General features: G+C 46.9%; 1 protein-coding gene across 1 annotated transcript; it reads right to left on the reverse strand.

Annotated features, from left to right (window-relative positions):
• Positions 1-617: 617 nt before the first annotated feature.
• Positions 618-12,031, reverse strand: ECRG4 (ECRG4 augurin precursor). The gene is made up of 4 exons (XM_047068552.1): positions 11,693-12,031; positions 7,101-7,148; positions 4,923-5,080; positions 618-977 (listed from the first exon to the last, which is right to left on the reverse strand). The coding sequence occupies exons 1-4, from the start codon at positions 11,769-11,771 to the stop codon at positions 828-830; spliced, it is 435 nt and encodes a 144-aa protein (XP_046924508.1). The 5' UTR covers positions 11,772-12,031; the 3' UTR covers positions 618-827.
• Positions 12,032-20,685: the final 8,654 nt, after the last annotated feature.

Here is a 20,685-nt window from a genome sequence, read left to right on the forward strand (position 1 = left end):
AAGCAGGCTCCAGGCTCTGAGCTGTCAGTGCAGAGCCCTGCAGGGGGCTTGAACCAACTAACCAAGAGATCATGACCTGAGCCTAACTCGGAGGCTTAACTGACTGAGCCACCGAGGCACCCCTCATTCACTCTGGTTGCTTACATATGAAGTGAAGTATATTCTTAAATATTTCTTGAATTCATTGGCTAAGCTTTAATTCTTTTAAGAGAAATGAGGCCGTGACTTCACCCAAACTTCAGCCTTTTTTCTATTACCCTTCATTTCCTGCGTGATCATATTAAACAGGCCCAGCTCTAGCTCAGGGCCTGGGGGCCCAGAAAGGTCTCACACACATGTGGAATGATTAGTCCAAGCCGTGTTCTGTAGCCTTAAATAATTTTCAACCAAATTTTCTTGTTGGTTCCATATCTTGGGTTTAGCGTGGGCAGAAATGTTAACAAACGGAAGACTGCCCTGCTCAGTGGCCTGGTCTGCCCCGGTGGTGGCGAGGATTCCTGGCAGGGTGATGGTAACAGAGAGCTGTCTCTCAGATGAGGCTTCAATTTAGGGAAAATCCAGGGACTGAAATCCACCCGAATGAATTTGGAGACTTCCATTTTTAACAAAATGCTTTTATTTCTATTTTTTAATGAAATGCGTTGTTAGGTACTTGCATGAAATATCAAAAAGCATTAATATTGTTTGTTTTAATTCACCCTTCCTGGTCGCAGAAAGGGGGTAGAAAAGATCTGCTGGAATAAAGCCCAGCAGAAGCCACATGGTGCGAGGCAGCGAAGGGGGTGGGGTGGGGGGCACTTTCGGCGCCGGTTCACATGCACGGGGTGTTAGTAGTCATGGTAGTTGCCGATGGGTCCGTGCCTGGAGTCGTAGGGGCTCATCGCAGAGTCCTCGTCATAGTGACGCTGGTAGGAATCATAGTAGTCGTCCCCATTCCGACCTCTGTTTAGCCAGTAGGTGACGTCATCTTCAAATTTCTGGAGAAAAAGAGCACAACAGAGAACGGATTGAAGGACACCCACTCCCCCTAGACCACATCTTCCCTCTGCCTTTTCTCTGTAGTGGCTTTTCTTCAATGATTAACAGCTCCAACTGACAATCACCCTTCATTATCGTACTCTGTACTCAGAGGTGAGTACAGCCAGCTAAAGAGTACTGATCCAAGCCCTTGAAAACCTCTGTCCTGTGAGTTCTAAATGTACCCAACACTTAAACATTTTTCTCTTTTTTAGTAGATAAAATGGACGTCTCCCAAAGACGGCAATAACTTGGCCTGACCCGCGGGCACTGTGCACATCTGATTGTACTCATCTTACAGACACTGCATCCTCTCCCTGTCCTGTCCTGTGCCTGGCCCACTCGAGTGCACGGAGTAGACGCTTGGTGAATTAAATTAACCACCACCGGGGCATGTGATAGCCGTGCACAGCAGCAACGGTGACCGTTTTATACCCGTGGTGTAGGCTAGAGCTTGCACGGCTGTCCTTCGTTCCACGAACACTTCTTAACTGGGCGCAGCCTGTCAGCCCTATGCGCGGCACCGGAGGGCCACCCAAAGCAAGTTGGGACAGATTCCCTGCCTTCACGAAGCCTACAGTTACTGAGACACACATGAAAATAGGCAGCTGCAATTAGCAGGAAGAAGGGGAAGAAGAACTGAAGTGATTGAGAAGTGTAGAACAACTTTCAGGTTTATAACTGGGGTAGCTGGTCTTTGACACCATCGCCTCTCTTAGAGGAAAGAGAGATTCTTTGTTGCTCACGAAGGTACAAGGTGAATGTAGATGCAAGCTCACAGGTGTGGATGGTGACGACTCGGAGAGATATTTGGTGTGAGATTGAAAAGGCAGGGACAAGGGAAGGCTGACCTAGGGAGGTTGCAGGCTATCCAGAAGTTTGGGTCCAATTTTTTTCAAAGTGTGGCTGGTGCATCCAACCTCTAGGGATGCTATAAAGTGCAAGTTCTCAGGCACCCTTCTGCACCTCATGGATGGAATTTTCCGGTGGCTGGGTTGCAGGCATCTATTCCATAAGACTGCCAGTGAACATGCGTATCTGAGCGCTCCTGAGGCTGGAAGGCCCGGCCTCGGCCATGATGGTGTTCTCTGTGGCCACCCACTGGGGTGAGCGGTGGGTCAGCCTGTGCCACGCTGATGGGCACCACTCCGCCCCTCTGTTTGCTGAGCCCCGGGGGCTCTGGCATGAGAAAGAGAACATTTGCTCTCAATACAATTGAGACAATTGTACAATACAGTTGTACAATTTGTACAATACTACAGCTTTTCCCATAGTGTAATAATCTTGTTCCCCAGTTTTTCCCCAGTTTTTATAATCTTGTTTAAGGTTTTGGCTTAAAAGATGTTTTCAAGAAAGTAAAAAAAAATATTTTATGAATACAGGAATAACGCACACTCATATTTACAAATGGGTATGTGGGAGTGGCGCAGAGAAAAAGGGGGATTACAACTCCATTGCCAAAGACAAGCATAGCTGACATTTTGACGTTATTGCCTTCCAGTCTTTTCTGTGGCTAGTTATAATCTTATGGATCCTCACCCTTATTCTGGTTCTGTCATCAGTCATTATTTTAGCCATTTCTCCATGTTAAACTCTTTTTTTTTAATTTTTTTTAATATTTATTATTTTTGAGAGAGAGAGGACGAGCAGGGGAGGGGCAGAGAGAGAGGGAGACACAGAATCCGAAGCAGGCTCCAGGCTCTGAGCTGTCAGCACAGAGCCCGACGTGGGCCTTGAACTCACGAACTGTGAGATCATGACCTGAGCCGAAGTCGGACGCTCAACCAACTGAGCCACCAAGGCGCCCCTCTCCACGTTAAACTCTTAGTAGCCTTTTTCATGGACTGCAGCAAAGAAATGCAAGTTACTACAACTGGCATGCCATTTTCATGTTCAAATAAGTACTTTTTTTTTTTTTTTAATTTTCAGTGAGAATTCCAGGTGTTCCTGAGGATGCGGGTAGACTGGTGCTCTCCCACGTGACTCACGGGAATGTGCACTTTGACAGTGCTTACAGACCCTTACCTAATTCTGCCTTCAGCCCCAGTAACTCCACTGGAAAATGGAATACCAAGGAAGGAACAAATCAAACACAAGGACGCAAGTAACAGTACCTGTCTTTTGGGTTGTTGCGACCGTAAGTAAGTTCATTCATATTACGTGCTTAGACCCCTGCCTGGCACAGAGTCTGGATGTATGTGTTCAGCCTTTTGCACACGGAGAGCATACATATATATATATATATATATATATACACATACATGAATGGAAAGGACATTGTAATACAGTTACATGGCTGCCTTTAAAGAAACCTTTAAAAATAAGGCTTCTAAAGAGTTTCATCTTTTTTTTCCATCAGTTGTGGTGCTTTGTATACATACACCCTCTGTGCACAGTACGAATCTTGGGTCCATTTGGAAAAGCCCTTCCAGCTCCCCCGGCTTGGAGATGTCACCCTTCTTCTTTCCCGGCATGCTTTCCGGCTGGGGGGCAGGGCGAGTGTTCTCGATGTCGCTGCAGAGCCTCCAGTCCAGCGCTCCTGCTGGTCACTCTGCACACTTGCTTCTGTGGAATCCGTGACCTTAACTCCCTTGCCACCTCACCTGTACCTGTTTCCTGCTGGGAGTCTCTGATTGTCAACATTCTTTTCCTTGGATTTCGTGAATACATCCACTCACCTACCTACCTCCTGGACGCAGGAACGGAGCCATCTTTTCCTGTAAATGCATTGCCAAATTTCCCTGAAAGCACATGCAAAGACCATCTCTCTTTAACAGCCACTTTTCAGGGGCCCCTGGGTGGTTAAGTGTCCGAGTCTTGATTTAGGCTCAGGTCGTGATCTCACGGTCATGGGATCAAGCCCCCAGCTGGGCTGAGCATAGAACCTGCTAGGGATTCTTTCTCTCTCTCCCTCTCTGTGCCCCTCCCCTCCTCATGCTTTCTTCCTCAAAATAAATAGACATTTTTTTAAAACTCACTTTTGGGGTGCCTGAGTGGTTCAGTCGGTTAAGTGTCCACCTTTGGCTCAGGTCATGATCTCATAGTTTGTGAGTTTGAGCCCCCTGTCTGGCTCTGCACTGACAGCTCAGAGCCTGGGGCCTCCTTCAGATTCTGTTTCCTTCTCTCTCTGCTCCTCCCCCTCTTGTGCTCTCTCTCTCTTTCTCTCTCTCAAATATAAATAAACATTAAAAAATTAAGAATACAATAAAAAGTTACTTTTCATCTCTTTCCATTATCCTCATGGGTCTTTGCATCAATCTTGTTGTCTCTGACATTTTTTGGAGGTAAAGCTGCAAATGTTTTGGGGAGGTTATAAATTATCTTAAAAACACCCAGGCACTCAAAAACACTTGAGTGCCTCAGTCGGTTAAGCATCCGATTTCGGTTTGGATCACGATCTCATGGCTTATGGGTTTGAGCCCTGCGTTAGGCTCTCTGCTGACAGCTCAGAGCCTGGAGCCTGCTTCAGATTCTGGGTCTTCCTCTCTCTCTGCCCCTCCCCTGCTTGTGCTGGGTCTCTCAAAAGTAAATAAATGTTAAAAAAAAAAAAAATTAAAAAAAAAAACACCCCCTGGGCAAAACTGTACAGATAAGTGAAATCGGATTCTGGATGAATTTAGGTACCAGCCATTTTGGGCAGTGGCTTCTCTGGAACCCCGCTTCCCAACCATGTTGGGAGAGACTCCCTTTTGGGCGTAGTGTGATGGAAAATTCTAGCTGATGTCCCTACATCTCAATGGTAATGCTATCCAATGCCTGGGTAGCACTTGACAGATAATGGGGTCTCCTACTTTTTGGAGTGAACTATGAAGACTACTTTTCTGTGCCATTTTCCCAAGCCAAGCATCTGTCCCCATGGTGCTGCTCTGTAGGGAGCCAGTCCTCCAGGGGCCAGGAATACCCACCGTTTCATCGAAACCCATATAGAGGAACTGCTGGTACCACTGCTGAACCTCTGGCCGAGTCCGGTCCCACAGCTGCCGTTTCTGGCGCTTCAGGCTGTTTAAGAATTCTTTGGCCTTGTTCTCGTCCACCGCCACTTTCGTCTTAGGTGAAGCAGGTGCTGAAATATCAATACCCCACCCCCCCCAAAGTACAAAGGTTGATTTCTCTTCTTAGCGTGGGTGAATCGCTAACGAACATCCCACACCCCAAGCCCACCCCGCATTAGATGGTTTTGACTTTCAACTTCATTCTTACATCACATGTGATGAAATACAGCTGCCCGTCATCTGTCTCCACACCCCTTGGTAGTAAGCTCTCCATTTGAGTGCAGTCACATAAAGGCGCACAGGGGAGAGAAGAAATGTAGCCCATTCTCTGCAGCCACTCACCGGGCCTAGACCCCAGGCCGCTTGCAGGGATTGGTGGCCCACCCCTTAGACATTTAGGAAACAAGTAGATGTCTAGGGCCATAAAGGTGTACGTTCCTTGCACGTGCAAACAAGAGAGCGCTGTGCCTGATTAGGTGACCAGGAAGGAAAAAGAACTAGAACAATGAGCTCGGAGTGGCCCAGCCTGGCACCATGGCATGCTCTCACCCCGGAGAGCTGGAGCACACAGGGCCACCTGGGGTCACCATCTGCGGGCCTCACAGATCATCGACTGTTCAACCGAGTCTCGAAAGGTACTGGCCCTTGCTTTAGCATGTGGCTTCTCCCAGCATCTTCCCATTGTGGTCTCAATGGTTCAGAGGGCTCCCCTTCTGCAGGACGTGCTCAGGGAACACAGTTCTGCCACTGGGTCTTCCCCTGCTGTCTGTCCCCTCATCTACAAAACCGGGCTGACGGTCCCCATCTTGGTGGTGTTACGAAGGCTGCACAGGATAATGGGAGTGAAGTGTTCTATGTGTTCTTTGGTCACATGGATAAGTATCAGTGGATTTGTTTCCTCACTTCCTGCTCATCCCTGTTTCCTTCAGGGCCTGTTGCACCCTTTTGTACACAGCAGGGGCTCAATATGTGTTTCTAGGTTTGACTTGAATAAAAGCTGAGGATGTACATCAGGACTCGTGATTATCTTAGTGGTCTGTTTGCTCCCACCTCTGACAGGGTGGCCTTTCAAGAGCTTCAGTCACCCCAGGTGTCCTGGAGGAGCGGGCTGCCCAGCACAGAGATCGAGGATGGGCCAGGGCCTCACGAGCAGCTAGAAATGCTGGGGAAGATGCTGGGAGCCCCTTCAGAAGCCCCCTGCCCCTGAGGGGAACCCCCAGGGCTCAGCATCCAGGGGATCTCTGGGGGGCTGACTGGGAAGCATATGAATAGCACCAGGGAGCCCCACATTGTCAGGGAGCAGGCTTCAGCCTGCCAGACTCTCCCATTAACTGGGGCAGAGTTGGGGCGGGGAAGGAATATAAGGGATTAAAGGTTCGCATCAGAAATGTCACACTTCTAAATTTCTAAGAGATGTACAAATTCTTCATTTTACAGGCAAAGATGACAGTTCCAAGGGAAGATGGCCTTCGTAAGACCACATGATTGGTCCAACTGATCTACCTGATTATGGTGGGCCTGGAACTCCTATTGTATGGCTCCCAACCTGTTGTGGTTCGACAACATTTTGGGGCCATCTATCACATTCCTTGGAGGAGTATTTTTCACAACAGGTGTTAGTGACAAACAGTTTTTCTGTTCAACCCTGCCCCCGGGGGCTGATTGCATATAGAATACTACAACAGTACCATTCTGTGTCTATTCCACCAATGGAGGTTTTATGTGCTCTAAAGGATATGCTCTAAATTTAGATACGTGCTCTACAGGGTATCATGGTTCTAAAATAAATAGCATTCAATTAACACAGTAGCACTGTTTCTGTTATCTTTGAGTCCACACCGACAGCTTTCAGAAAAATAATTTTCAAACATTTACTGGCAATAATATTTATTCAATGAAATACCACACACACAAACACACACACACACACACACACACACACACACACAGTAAGACCTTCAGATCTGCCAACCTTTTAAGGAGTAAACACTTCTGATTTTCCAAATACAAGACCCCAGTGAGCACACTCAACATTGCCTTTCACTGTGCCCCATTAAGAAGGCAGCCATTATCCATGGGGGGTATACTTACCTTCCTGCTTTTGAAGCATCAGCTTGAGTTTATTCCCACTTACGCCACCTAATGGAATGAAAACAGAAATCATGTCAGAGTTGCACTGTACCCTTTACATTCTCAAGTGCAAAAATCTGAGTTGGAATAAAGCACCGCGTGCCCCTATCTTGTCTTGGCAACTTGGAGGTATCACAGTATTTGATGTTTGTTGCCTTCCCTGTCATGAAGGAAAAACAATTCAGGCTACTCATGGCTCAAACTGGTGACAATGACCATGGCTGACCCAGGGCATAATGATTTGAGATATTCCCTAGGAGAAGTGACATCGTTCTTTCAAGCTCCTTTCGTCTTATTATGAGGGCCGGTTGTCTGTCATATGTACCTTTCTGTAGACTTTCCCTTTTCATGGTATGGTAAATGGAATAATGCCTCCCACCCTCCAATTCATATCCACCCAGAACTACTAAATGTTTACTTATTTGGAAATAGGGCATTTTGCAGATGTAATCAAGGATCTCAGTTAACCGTGAAGGAGGTGATATCATGTCGGATGGATGGAACCTAAAGTCCAATGGCTGGAATCTTTGGAGGAGGGGGAGGGGGTACAAAGAAGCCATGTGAGGACAAAGGCGGGCAAGCACCATGAAGTTTCACTGTCATAAGCCGAGGAAGGCACTTTAGCTCTTTAAACATCCAGTCCAGGGGCACCTGCGTGGCTCAGTCAGTTAAGTGTCTGACATTGGCTCAGGTCATGATCTTACAGTTCGTGGGTTCGAGCCCCGAGCCAGGCTCTGTACTGACAGCTCAGAGCCCGGAGCCTGCTTCAGATTCTGTATCTCCCTCTGAGCCTCATCCACTCACACTCTATGTCTCTCTCTCTCTCAAAGATAAACATTAAACAAAAAAATTTTTTTAATCCAGCCCAGTTTTGTAAGGTTGCCCGGACCCTCTTCCAATTAGGCATTATCTATACCATTTTCTGACATTTTTATTCAGTTCTAAAAGTATTTCTAACCAGCCTAAACATTCTAACAGAAAATCACATGACTGGTCTGGTAGGACACCCTCCTCTGCTTGGTGAGCAGGTGTGGACCCATAGACATCTCTGATCTTTAAGTGCTACATGTAGGTACGAGGCTTGTCCCTGGAAGGGATATCCAAAGCCCCTGGAAGAAAAACCCAGCCTCAGAAGTAGTGAACAGAACATAGCATGTTCAGGTGTAAGGAGCTGATCTGGCCCCAGGATGAAGGTGGTGATGTCCACCTTTCTAGGCAGGCCCTTAACCGCCCCATCCATGGACAGGCCCCAAGGCCCGTGTTTGCATCTGCGAAGGTACAGTTTTCTGGGAATAGGAGTGATGTCTTTTACCAGACTCTCCAAAGTGTCTGGGACCCAAATAAGACTAAGAACCCCTGATTAAAGTAATCGGGGCGGCGGGGGCGGGGGGGGGGTGCGGAGAAAACACATCCGTGACCAGTTGGCTGCCCACAGCTGAGCTTTTCCTGCAGACGCGTTTTATGAGTGCACACAGTGTTTGCAAAATTTGAATTGGAACATCTCTGGGCCCAAGTCAGCGCACCCCATGGCCATGAAGAGCCATTTCACCTGTCAGCTAGCCCTCTGTAGGCATCTGAATTTAAGCACTACCCAAGTGCCCTTAGAATAGGTATGCCAGCCAGGGAGCGTGGTTGGGAAGAATCTCTAGGAACCAGGGAATTTTTTTTTTTACATCATACATTTATCACCAACAATCCTCTCGACTCCAAAATTGGGCACAGGGATTAAAAATAAAAATTAATTGCACTGCTAGGAGCACCTGCGTGGTTCCATCAGTTAAGCGACTGACTCTTGATTTTGGCTCAGGTCATGATCTCACGTTTCGTGGGTTTGAGCCCCATATCACTCTCTGTGCTAACAGCAGGGAGGCTGCTTGGTATTTTCTCTCTGCCCCTCCCTGTGTGCTCCCTCTATCTCTCTCAAAATAAATAAAGAAATTAAAAAATTCGTTGCACTACTTAATAAAGACTTACTGGTAACTTTCACTAAAAACATACGAACTTTGTGAAAATTTTCCCAAACCTTCAAATGATTTGGCTACAGATATTTACAATGTATGCATTTAATAACTTTTTTTTAACGTTTATTTATCATTTTTGAGAGACAGAGCATGAGCCGGGGAGGGGCAGAGAGAGAGGAAGACACAGAATCCGAAGCAGGCTCCAGGCTCTGAGCTATCAGCACAGAGCCCAACACGGGGTTTGAACTCACGGACTGAGAGATCATGACCTGAGCTGAAGTCGGACGCTTAACCAACTGAGCCACCCAGGCACCCCTATAATGTGTACATTTAATATGGTACGTTAACTGATACAGTGGAATATGATTTGAGAAAAGGAGTCAGCAAATGATTTCCAGAAACACCTGTGGGACACAGATTAAGGCATAAAGTTTGCAATACCTAGGCAGCCCCCCAGAGATGGGATGAGTCGCCCCCAAGAGGTTCCCCATCAAGAGTAAATAAGCAGAGATGAGCACTTGACGGTGCTCCTATAGAGGGGATTATTTAATTAGATTGGAATGGGGCTACTTTTAAAGGCTGTACCTTAAGAATCATCCAATCTTAACAGTCAATAAAGAAATCTATGAACACATTTGCCAAAGCACACAGATCTGTTTCTTGGCACCATTATTAGCATTCATTAATATCTTAACATTCGTCCATCTCTAACAACAGCATGGCACACACAGAATTAAGTATCGCCCCTCCATCCGTTTGCCTTCTGTAAAAGCACTTGACAGAAAATGAGTGAAATGTGGCCTGATGTTGAAATAGACATTGGATGTTGGCATCTGCCCTGCTGCTGCGATTTCTTGCAGCAAATGTGTGTCACTACTGTTCCAGAAATGAGAGCCTCACCAGACCTCAGCTCTACAACAGAAAGGCATGGAAAAATCCTAAATTATGAATTATTAATAGTTGCTACTGTGCCAATTACTATACCCTGAACTACAAATATTAATACATATAATTGGACACCACATTAAATTTGTTTGAAGAAAAAAATAAAGAATAACCGAATAGCTGTGAATTTTTTCCAATAGTATGGAATTTTTTTTTTACTCCTACATCATCAGTCACTGTATCTAGATGGTGATAATAGGCACTCCTGAATTTATTCAGCCTGACATTAGATCTCCCAGCAGATGCAGAATTGCAGGATGTCCCTTTGAAGGTGCTAACTATTAATAAATTGCTCAAGAAGGAGCAATGATCATTTTCTCCATTTAACGTTTTCAGGTATCATAAGGAGCCACCTTGGGGACTTGACGTATGTGAGGATTTTCATTTTATGTCATGAAAACTTTCACATTCCAGCTCAATGATGATAATATTTTAACTGACACTTTTCACTACGTTCTTGGTATGAATGAAATAAAATACAGGTCTAAAGAGGGAAGGTTTATAGCAGGTGCTCACTTGCTTTATTCAGATGTGCTTCTGAAAATGGAAGGCACAGAGGAGGCGGGGCGGATCAGTCATGTAATGAGAAATTATTGATGAGCCTCCCCTGTGGTTGTAACTTAGAAGCAGTTCTCCTGACTTGAACAGGTCCCCTGCTGTTCTGGCGACCAGGGGCTCTGTCTGACCTCAGGGCTCCTGCAGCAGGCTTCCTCTCCCCGTACCCCCCCCCCCCCAACCAGGAGTTTGGTTTTCCACACCTGTTCTGAAAAAGCAAAGCACAGAAGCTGAGCCATCAAGGGTGTCTTCCATTGTCATTGCCAGGGCGCGGCCACTCTGGTGGGAAGAGCACCCATCTCAGGGTCTTGGGCCAGCACTTCATGCCTTCCAGCCCCAGTACCCTGAGCAGATCTGGGATCACAATATGCCTCGCAGACATGTGAGTGTCAAAAGGGCTCACGCATGCGCGAGGTCCCTAGTGACGCATAAAGGATCCTCAAGTGGAAGGTAGTATTGTCAGGACAAAACCCTAAGGTGGGGTCTGTGGATTCCCAAGGTTCAGATGCCTGCACATCCACCAAACTGCTTCATCTTGGGGGGTATGTATGAACATGGTCCTTTTATAGGCAAGGAACCTGGAATTTTCAACTGATTCCCTGAGGGCTCCCTGAAGCACAGAAGGTTAAGCATTTCTCCTTTAAGAGCATTTTCCCTGTCTGGGTTGTGAGGCCTGCCTGCAGTTTTGCAGACCTGGAACTTCACTGGGTTGCCAAGCGTGCCCCCCCCCCTCCCCCGCCATCCTTAGGGAATTGCCTGGAAAGGCATCTCCATAATGATGCATTCTGGTTCCCCTCAGTCCTAGAAGGCCCCACTGCCTAAAGCTCCCAGTACCCCTCTGCCCCTTAAGTTAGGGTCAAATCACTTCTTGCCCCTCCATGGGACCTTGGCCCTCACTCTTTCCCAAGGTGACCACCCTTGTCCGAAACCTGCCCTTGACCCTGGTACTCTATCCGCCTGCCGAAGCGCGCCACTCCCACTTCTGCCAGAGCAAAACCCTATTACCCATTGGCACTTGCTGGGACTCACGGTCCCTAGGTCCTCACCCCATCACCCATCTCCCTCCCTGGCGCCCTGGCGCTGCCGACATACCTGGGCCCAGGCACAGCAGCAGGAGTAGCGCCAGCGCGGTCATGGCCAGGACAGTGAGCCGCGCGGAGGAGGCGGCCATGGCTGCAGCGGGAGGGCAAGAGAGAGATGCGCACCGAGAGCCGTCGCACGAGAGGACTGGGCGCACAAGGACAGGGGCGCAGGCTGGCGGGCGCTCCCTACATTCCAGCCGGGGCGGGACCTGTCGGGCGGGCGCCGTGCCAACGGGCCAGGGGCCAAGCGGCCTCTCGGAGAGCCACCGAGCCCCCCTCCCCGGCCACCGCTCCACAGAGGCGCCTCCCAGGCCAGTGGGAGACGCGATGCTGGGGCCACCGAGAACCGCCCGGGCCAGGGGAAAAGATGGGGGAGACGGCTGGCTCTTCCCCTTTTCACTCCGCGCGAACACTTCCCTTCCTCCCCTTCTCTCTCCCTCCAGGGCGCAGGGCCCGGCTCCTGCCTGGGCTTATAAAGTGGCCTTTGGAATTTCCTTAATTCCCCGACGCTGCGCTTAAAGATGCCTTTGGCGGTGCTATGTTTTGTGATATTTTGAAAGATTCCACAGTCTGGGTTCAGAACTGCAGTTCAGGAAAACTTTGCCCCCCAAACTACTCTGATAGAAAAGCCTTTCAGAAACCGGGAACCTGGTGAACGTGGTAGGTGTTCTCAGGACAAATGGGTCCCTTTATGCGTCCTGTAATCTGCGCGCTTGAAAGACTTAAAGGGAGGCCCGGAAGCGACCCCCACAAGTGCCACCCCAGTACCAGGCCTGTGCAAACACAGAGGACACATACTAGGCAATACTGAGTGGGGAAGGAAAACAAAAACAAAGTTGTTGCAACTGATTTCGAGCAGGTCACCTACATTCACAAAATGGCCATGATGTGAAATTACCTTCAGGGGCCCTTCCCACCTAAGATCTGCTCTGAACTCCTCCGTGGACTACCTCTCTACCTGCTTCCTCACTTTTTATACCTTCCCCTGGTCAGTGCCTACTATCTCGCCATAGAATTCGCTCTCCATGTAACGCAGTTGGATTTCCACAGCAGGCAGTGAGAAAGAAGTACGTTAATTTTGAGCTAGAGAAGGCAGATAGTGGCCGGCAGAGGAAAGAAAAAGCATGAAGTGTGTCAGAGAATCACAAAACCCTGTGCTGTCCCGGCTTCCCAAGGTGCCAGAGCGAGCCTGAAAGGCGGGCAGGGAAATGCTCACAGCCCTTAGGGGAAAAGGAGGATGAAAAAAGCAACAACAAAGGTGATGTAGTTACTTTTGCGCAGGGACGAGAAATTTACTATCAGGAAGAAAACCAAAGGAAATAAAAAGCCAGTGTTCTGTTTGGCTTAGAACATACGTTAAAGATGTTCATTGTAATCTTTCCTTTCTTGTGGAAATCATCCCCCCCCCCCCCACCCAGTGCCCCTGTATTCCAAATCTCCAAGGGAATTGGCTTCTAATGTAACATTTAAATTCTCTCCTCTTAACTAGGGTCTGATCAAAACTGAGCTACCACAGCCAATATGGACAGCAGTCACATCTCTGGACAGTTTCCTTCTTCTGTCTTTTGGATACAGACCTACATTTCATTCCCTCACCCATCCCTTCCCATTTTCAGCTGAAAATGCAGAGCAGTAATTTTATTTTTTTCTTAATTCCGAGATCCTAAGGGGAAAAAAAAAGTCTGCTTTAATCAGCTCTTACAGTGGTAGCATTTAAGACACAGCGAATATTGAATCTTAATTTTTTATGAGCCTATATTTAAAAAAAAAAAAAACACCCAACCTTGATTACTGTTTTAATATAGAATTGGTAGGGCAAATCAAGGATCCTACAGAAAAAAGTATTTTAAAGTAATTGCCATAGGTGAGAAGAAGATTCCTTCTTCTGATTCCTTTCCCCGGGGAAGGGATGGAGGTGAGCTCACTCAGGTGCCACCTCCAGGCTGCTCCAACCAACGTCCTGGGGGACCAGGGAACAGCAGCATCTTTCACGGGGAGGGCTGTGGTAAGAAGACATTGCCAGGAGAGTAGGCTGAAGCTCAGTGTATACCTTCTAACCACACAGATAAACATGATCGTGTTTACTTGAGAAACAAAAATGGTTTCCAAAAGATTTTATAGTTCCTGGATAAGTGGGATATTACACACCCCAAATTATGACCGATTTCTCCAGCTCTGCCAATCATAGAGACAGCCTCTTTAGGGAAAATGGAAATACAACAATACAGAAAAGTGTGGAGATCAAATATACGACATCATGATCAATAAACATTATCAACCCTCCAGGGCCCTTCCCTATCAATCCCCACCCCATAAGTAATGTGCCATGATACTTTGGTTTGAAGCAATCCTCTTTGTTTTTGTTTTGTTTTGTTTTAGTTAATTTATATTTTGAGAGAGAGAGAGTGGGAAAGGGGCAGAGAGAGAGAGGGAGAGAGAGAGAATCCCAAGCAGGCTCCATACGGTCAGCCCAGAGCCCAGTGAGGAGCTCGAACTCATGAACTATGAGATCATGACCTGAGCTGAAACCAAGATCCAGACACAATATCTGACTGAGCCACCCAGGTTCCTGGAGGCAATCTTCTTTGAAAAATATTTCATTGGTATTTCATTTTCATTTTGAAAGGAAAGAAAGAAAGAGAAAGAAAGAAAGAAAGAAAGAAAGAAAAGAAAGAAAGAAAAGAGGGAGGGAGGAAAGGAAGGAAGGAAGGAAGGAAGGAACCTCAAAATAAAGACTTATGGTTACCAACAGGAAGATACTAATTAGTAAAAGAGGTATTAAAAGTTTCAGATTCGTGACTGTGCCAGTTTAATTCAGTTCATTTCTGTTCTCTTGTCTCAAAATGCTCACTGGGCATCCTTTGCCTCGACCACACTCCAGAGGGAAATGTCTTTGGCTCCGATATTCTTATCCAACTCCACTCTGGTGGTAAGGTCTTATCAGCACTGATAAAACAGCACACAGCTCTCTCAGCTACTGACCCCACAGAGTCCTTTGTTCATGTTCATTCATGCCTGGTCCAGGGTGCCTTGGATCCTGCCAGGTGAGACTTTTTTGTCTCACCCATATAAACACAGAGTAGTTCAGCTGTAGAGGGGGGTCTGGGAAGGAAAGTCAACTTTGATTGGGCCCCAGTGGCCATTGGGGCAGCTTCTTCAGTAAGAGATTCCGAGGTGTGATGGGAGTGTCCATGTTCCCTACGAGGTAAAGAGCCCTTTTCACAAATAGTGTTTGGACTATTTGTCCAAGGACTCTGTCTTTCTAGGGGGCTGCTGGACTCAGGTGCTCAGCTGGAGACAGTATGTCGGTTGTTGATATCAAGTTCCTTTCCATCTGGTTATTCAGAAGTATGTATGAAATAGCAGCTACGTATGAGGCACTATGAAAAGTCTTTTTTTTTTCCTGTTCACTTAACTTGGTCATCTCAAGCGCATGGCTCCTCTTTCTCCCTCTGCTACAGCTGGTGCCATTCTTTATCCTGCTGTTTCTCAAGCTAGGTCTAAAACCCCCAAGGTGCCTGTTAATGCACGTTTCTGGGTCAGACTCCTGAGAATTCTAATCTAGTCAGTCTTGGGTGGGACCCAGTTTATTTATTTTGAAAGAGAGAGAGAGAGAGAGAGAGAGAGTATGAGTGGTAAAGGGACAGAGAAAGAGGGAGAGCGAGAGTCCCAAGAAGGCTCCATGCCATCAGCACGGAGCCCCCTGTGGGATTCCATCCCATGAATTGTGAGGTCATGACCTGAGCTGAAATCAAGAGTAGGATGCTTAACCAACTGAGCCACCCAGGTGCCCAGAATCTGCATTTTTTCTTTCTTTCTTTCTTTCTTTCTTTCTTTCTTTCTTTCTTTTGAAGTGGCTCTTAGGGAATGCTGATGTGTGCAGTGCTCACATGCATTCAGAGACACTCAGCTCACTGGGATCTCTGCCAAACCTCACCTGCTTCCCTCAGTCCTTGTCTGGCCTCACTGCCCCACTGTACACATCCCCCCCCCCCCACCATGTACCATAGCATCCCCAGGGGCTTAATTTCTGCCATTTGGTACAGCAGCTAAGAATGCAGGCTTTGGGTTCTAGTTCCTCCTGTGTTGTGTACTAGCCTTGTACCTAAGTCATGTGTCCTCTCTGGTTCTGCAGAATTCAAGAAATATTATCTATATGTTGACAGCAGGAAGTCACATGTACAGAGCCCAGTGTGTAGTAAGCACCTCAAAAATGTAAGCAATGGTTATCTTTACCAGAACTTCCCTTTGACCTCTCCACTCAAGGTCTCTGTGTGTTCTGTCCTCACCCTGCAGCCGAGGCCAGGAGTTCCAGGAACCCTAATTACCGATGGGTCCCGATCCACCCCGCATCTCATATCACACATTACCGGACTGACCTTCTCTTTTTTTTATTTTTTTTTATTTTTATTTTTTTAAGAGAGAGACGGAGAGAGAGAATCCCAAGCAGGCTCTGCACTGTCAGCGTGGAGCCTGATGCAGGGCTCAGTCTCATTAACCGCGAGATCATGATGTGAGCAGAAATCAAGAGTTGGGTGCTTAACTGACCCAGCCACTCAGGCGCCCTCAGACTGACCTCCTCAAACACAGCACTGCTGTGTCTGTCCTCCACCTCCAAATGCCACAGTGATCATCTTCCTCCCTCTCTGTCTCCTAGTTCACAAGAAATAAGCGTCTGGAAGAGCATGCTAAATGACATCACTTGGTGGGGGTGCCAGAAGCCTAAGGCACACTAGGGAATTCTACAGGACGAAACAGAATGGGAAAGAGGGCAGCATGTGACATGTAACTGCCATTTGTTGCAAGAGGCCTTAGAGACAAATCAACCGAATGCTATGTGGGATCCAGCATGACTCTGAGTCAAACAAACCAAGAATAAGAACACAATATGAGAAATTTGATAGGAGAAATTTGATTACAGAATGGGTTTCTTATTAAGGTCATTCCTTTTTTTTTAAGTATGAAATGGTTTTATAGTTACTTAAAAACATTTTTTAATGTTTATTTTTGAGAGAGAAAGAGACAGAGGCGGGCAGGGGAGGGGGAGAGAAAGAGGCTGACACAGAATCCGAAGCAGGCTCCAGGCTTTGAGCTCTCAGCACAGAGCCCAATGCAGGGCTTGAACTCGCGAACTGCAAGATCATGACGTGAGCCAAAGTCAGATGCTCAACTGAGTAAGCCACCCAGCTGCCCCTGTAGTTACTTTTTAAAGCCCTTAACTGTTGGAACTGCCCACTGGAATATTTATGGGTAAAATGATGTATGGGATTTGCCTAAAAATATTTCAGGAAAAAAAGTCTGGCAATACCGGGGCGTTTGAGTGGCTCAGTTGGTTAAGCATCCAACTTTGGCTCAGGTCATGATCTCGTAGTTTGTGGGTTTGAGCCCCGCATCAGCTCTGTGCTGACAGCTCAGAGCCCAGAGCCTGCCTAAGATTCTGTGTCTCCTTTCTCTGTTCCTCCCCTGCTCACTCTCTCTCTCTTTCTACCTCAAAAATAAATAAAGATTCAAAAAAATTTTTTAAATGTCTGGCAATATTGATAATTCTTTTCCTCTTCAGAAACCACTTATACATTGCTTGAGCCCCAGTGGGATGTCTACAGAGGATCATTATACTATTTTCTGTGTATATTTATAAATTCCCATAATCAAAAGTTGAAAAAACATAGAATCTTAGTGGCATCCCATTGACTATAGAATATATAGTTCTCTCGACTACTCACACATGACCTTCAGACTCTCTATTTAGCCTTTAAATATGTATAATAGTTATTTTGTTCCTTATACTTCCTGTAAGTTTTCAATTTCCCCAAAACTCAAATTTTTGAATACACCTTTGTGGGTTTGCCTACAATATATCCATTCTCTGGGATGCCATCGGGCCCTCGTCTCTGCTAATCAAAACCCTACTCTTCTGCTCACCTGTCACTGTAAGGGCTCAGCTGGGCAGTTCTTCTGCTCCATGCCGTATGGATGGAGCTCACTTGACTGTGCTCCACTGGTAGAAGGTGTGCACTGGAGAGTCCCAGAGAGCTATGCTCACATGCCTGGTGCCTTAGTGGGGTTATCTGGAAAGGTTAACTCAGCTGAGATTGTCACCTGAAGTGCTTACATGTGGCTTCCTGGTCTCTCCAGCATGAGGATCTCAGGATGGTTCCTAAATGGGGACTCATGGCTCCCAGAGAGAGTATTCCAAGACCAATTGTTCCAAATGGCAAGAAGACGGGGCAGCCAGTATCTTAAGGTCTTGGCTTAGAAAGTGACATGAATCTATGCCACCACATTCTATGGATCGAAACAGTCACAGAACTCACCCATTTTCAGGGGGAGGGACAAAGATGCCATTTCTCAATGGGAGAATGTCGACCTTCTAACCCACCATACCCACCCAGCATTCAAGGTCAACCTGAGATGCTACATCCTCCAAGAGGGCTCTCCTCCTTCTTCCTTTTGGGTCAGGAGTAGATTTTCCTTCAAATTTCTATAACCCTGGTGTCCCCCTTAATGTTTCCCCATTTCACCCTGGATTTATTTGTGTACTTTATTCTTCTTCTCTCCATTGGATTTGAAGATTTTGAGCTCCTCAGTCTGTTTGTTCTCATTTTTTATTATTGCCCCTAAAATTGAACACTCAGTAAATATTTGATGAATGAATAAATGGTGCCTTCTAAAAGCAAATTGGAAGTTACACAGGTTGTATATAAACAAGATCATCTCATACGTTTCTGTTTTTTAAGTTTGACATCAGAAAAACTTACATTACACGTAACAAAAGCCGCACGGTTCTAGTAATAAGGAAGGGCCGTTGCATAAAGACACCTCTGTCAAGTGCCAGTCGTAGAGACTGTCTACACCTGGGTACTGGCAACCACGGGGTTAACTTTCAGGCTCAGTGGTGGGTCTTCAAAACTCCTTTCCTGTTTATTAAGCATATTTCCATGTTGGAATTTTAATACCTTTTGCCATTTCAAATAACTGAAGCCAAAGGCAGGGAAAGTGGGAAAGTTTCCTTTTGATCTAAAAAAATATTGAGAAGCACAAAGTCCTTATTATGCACAGTTCTGGCTCACTGAAAGCTCTGTAAGCAGGGCTCCTGAATCCATAAGCAGGGCTCCCGAAGAGGTGCCTGGGACTCCACAGGCAGAATGGTCCTTAGTGCAGGTGAATTCGTAAATCCCCAGCTAGGGGCCCCGGGGACAGCCAGAGCCTTGAGAAAACGGCATTTGTATCCCTAAGTGACCTCTGTGCCATAGGTGATGTTATTAAAGCAGATTAATGTGTGGAATGAGGCCAGTTTCCAACCTCCTCATGCTTCGAATATGCAGCACTTTAACCAAAAACTTCCAAAAGCCAAGGAGACCACAAAGCCCCAGGCCAGGCTGGTATAGTGGAAGGGTAGCATAGCTACCTGCACACATTTCCCAAATTCCTTCTACCTGTGAGGTCAAACACTGGACACAAAGTATGGGTTTTATAGGAGGTGTTCGCAGTTCCAGAGGTGATGGATGGCAGTCCTGGGCACCAGGACCAAGCCCAGAGGCCCGCTGCCTGAACCGGGCCCTATGGCGCCAGTCAGTGCTCTCGTCAGCCCGGAACCAGCAAGGTCATGCCGCCATCAGGCACAGATGGGGCAGAGGCCAAAGGAACCATCAGGCACCATCGGCGCCTGAGTGATCTCTGCCTTTGTAAATGACTCAAAGCAGCGCCTTCAGCTTTTGACAAGCACCTTGAATCCCAAAGTGGTGGCACAGGGATCATGTCGTGGTGTTGCTCCTGCAAATCTTGGAGCATCGCTGATAGAACCCTACTCAGCTCTCTTTGGGGCGAGTGATTAGAGCTCCAACGGGTAAGTACACGCAACACCCACACGATCCAGTCCACAGAACTCCTTGATTATTTTTGCTCTTGTTAATTTCCTTTTCTTTTTGGTGGTGTTGCGTTTTGTTATCTCTTTATGTTGTTAATTACTGAGCGCAGAATTTTAAGCTAACCTTGTAAATGCAGAGCCAGAGAGAAAATGTAGTTCAAATTAGCCCCCATGTCACCATCAGAGAGATTTGTACCTTCTGTGAAGGCACTGTATCTCCAAGATCTCTGTGAAATAAAAATATTTATGATATGGTATTAAGAGTAAAAAAGACTCCATTCATTGAGGGGAGAAAGCCTCACTGCCAACTTCCCCTTCCAAGCACATCATCCATCCCCAGTGGCATCAGCACCTATGGGTACAACGGGCTGACCAGCTAATGCAAATCCTCTAGTTTAAATTTTTTCCTTTTAACATTTATTTATTTTTGAGAGAGAAAGAGACAGAGCATGAGCAGGGGTAGGGGCAGAGAGAGAGAGAGAGAGGGAGACAGAGAATCCGAAGCAGGCTGCAGACTCCGAGCTGTCAGCACGGAGCCCGATGCAGGGCTCGAACTCGGGAACCGTGAGATCATGACCTGAGCTAAAGTTGGACGCTTAACTGAGCCACCCAGGCGCCCCTCAAAGCCTCTAGTTTAAATGCCACTTGATGACTTCCAGGTTGGTCCTTTGCAGCAGATGCAGGGTGGCAGGAACAGAACATCCCTTTTACAGATAAGGACGCCAAGCGAGGGCCATTGGTCGTTCTCACCAGCGTCACAAGTTTCCTGACTCAGTCCGCACTCTTCCATTTCTCTGATCCGTTTGCATCCTGGGATGGCCCAGAGTGCTGGGTGCTGTGTGCTGGGGAGTGTGAGGCCCAGCCTGTCCTCAGGGGGCGGGTGGTCTAGTCAGGGAAACAGCACGTAAACACTAATGTGACAGGAACAGCAGACTGACTTGCATTTTGCTAGCCGTTTGAAAGCTCTCAGAACCCAAACAATCCACACGTGTCTTACTAGAAACAAGATTGATAAAGGCTTATAGGAGTGATTGAAAGTCTATAAAGCACCGTCACGTGGAGTTCATTCTTTCTTTCTCTCCCCCCCGCCTTTTTTGTTTTTGTTCAGGAGTTCATTATTTCAAACCCTTGGTTCC

Source organism: Lynx rufus, unplaced genomic scaffold (genome assembly GCF_022079265.1).
Source record: "Lynx rufus isolate CCGP_SWC_20201006 ecotype Redwood Valley unplaced genomic scaffold, mLynRuf1.p SCAF_8, whole genome shotgun sequence".
Lineage (NCBI taxonomy): Eukaryota > Metazoa > Chordata > Mammalia > Carnivora > Felidae > Lynx > Lynx rufus.

Coding starts and splice junctions, on each gene's coding strand:
- ECRG4 (XM_047068552.1), bottom strand. CDS start 11,771: ATGGCCGCCTCCTCCGCGCGGCTCACTGTCCTGGCCATGACCGCGCTG. Junction 7,149..11,692: donor GCTGCTGTGCCTGGGCCCAG/GTATGTCGGCAG, acceptor TCATTCCATTAG/GTGGCGTAAGTGGGAATAAA. Junction 5,081..7,100: donor GATGCTTCAAAAGCAGGAAG/GTAAGTATACCC, acceptor TTGATATTTCAG/CACCTGCTTCACCTAAGACG.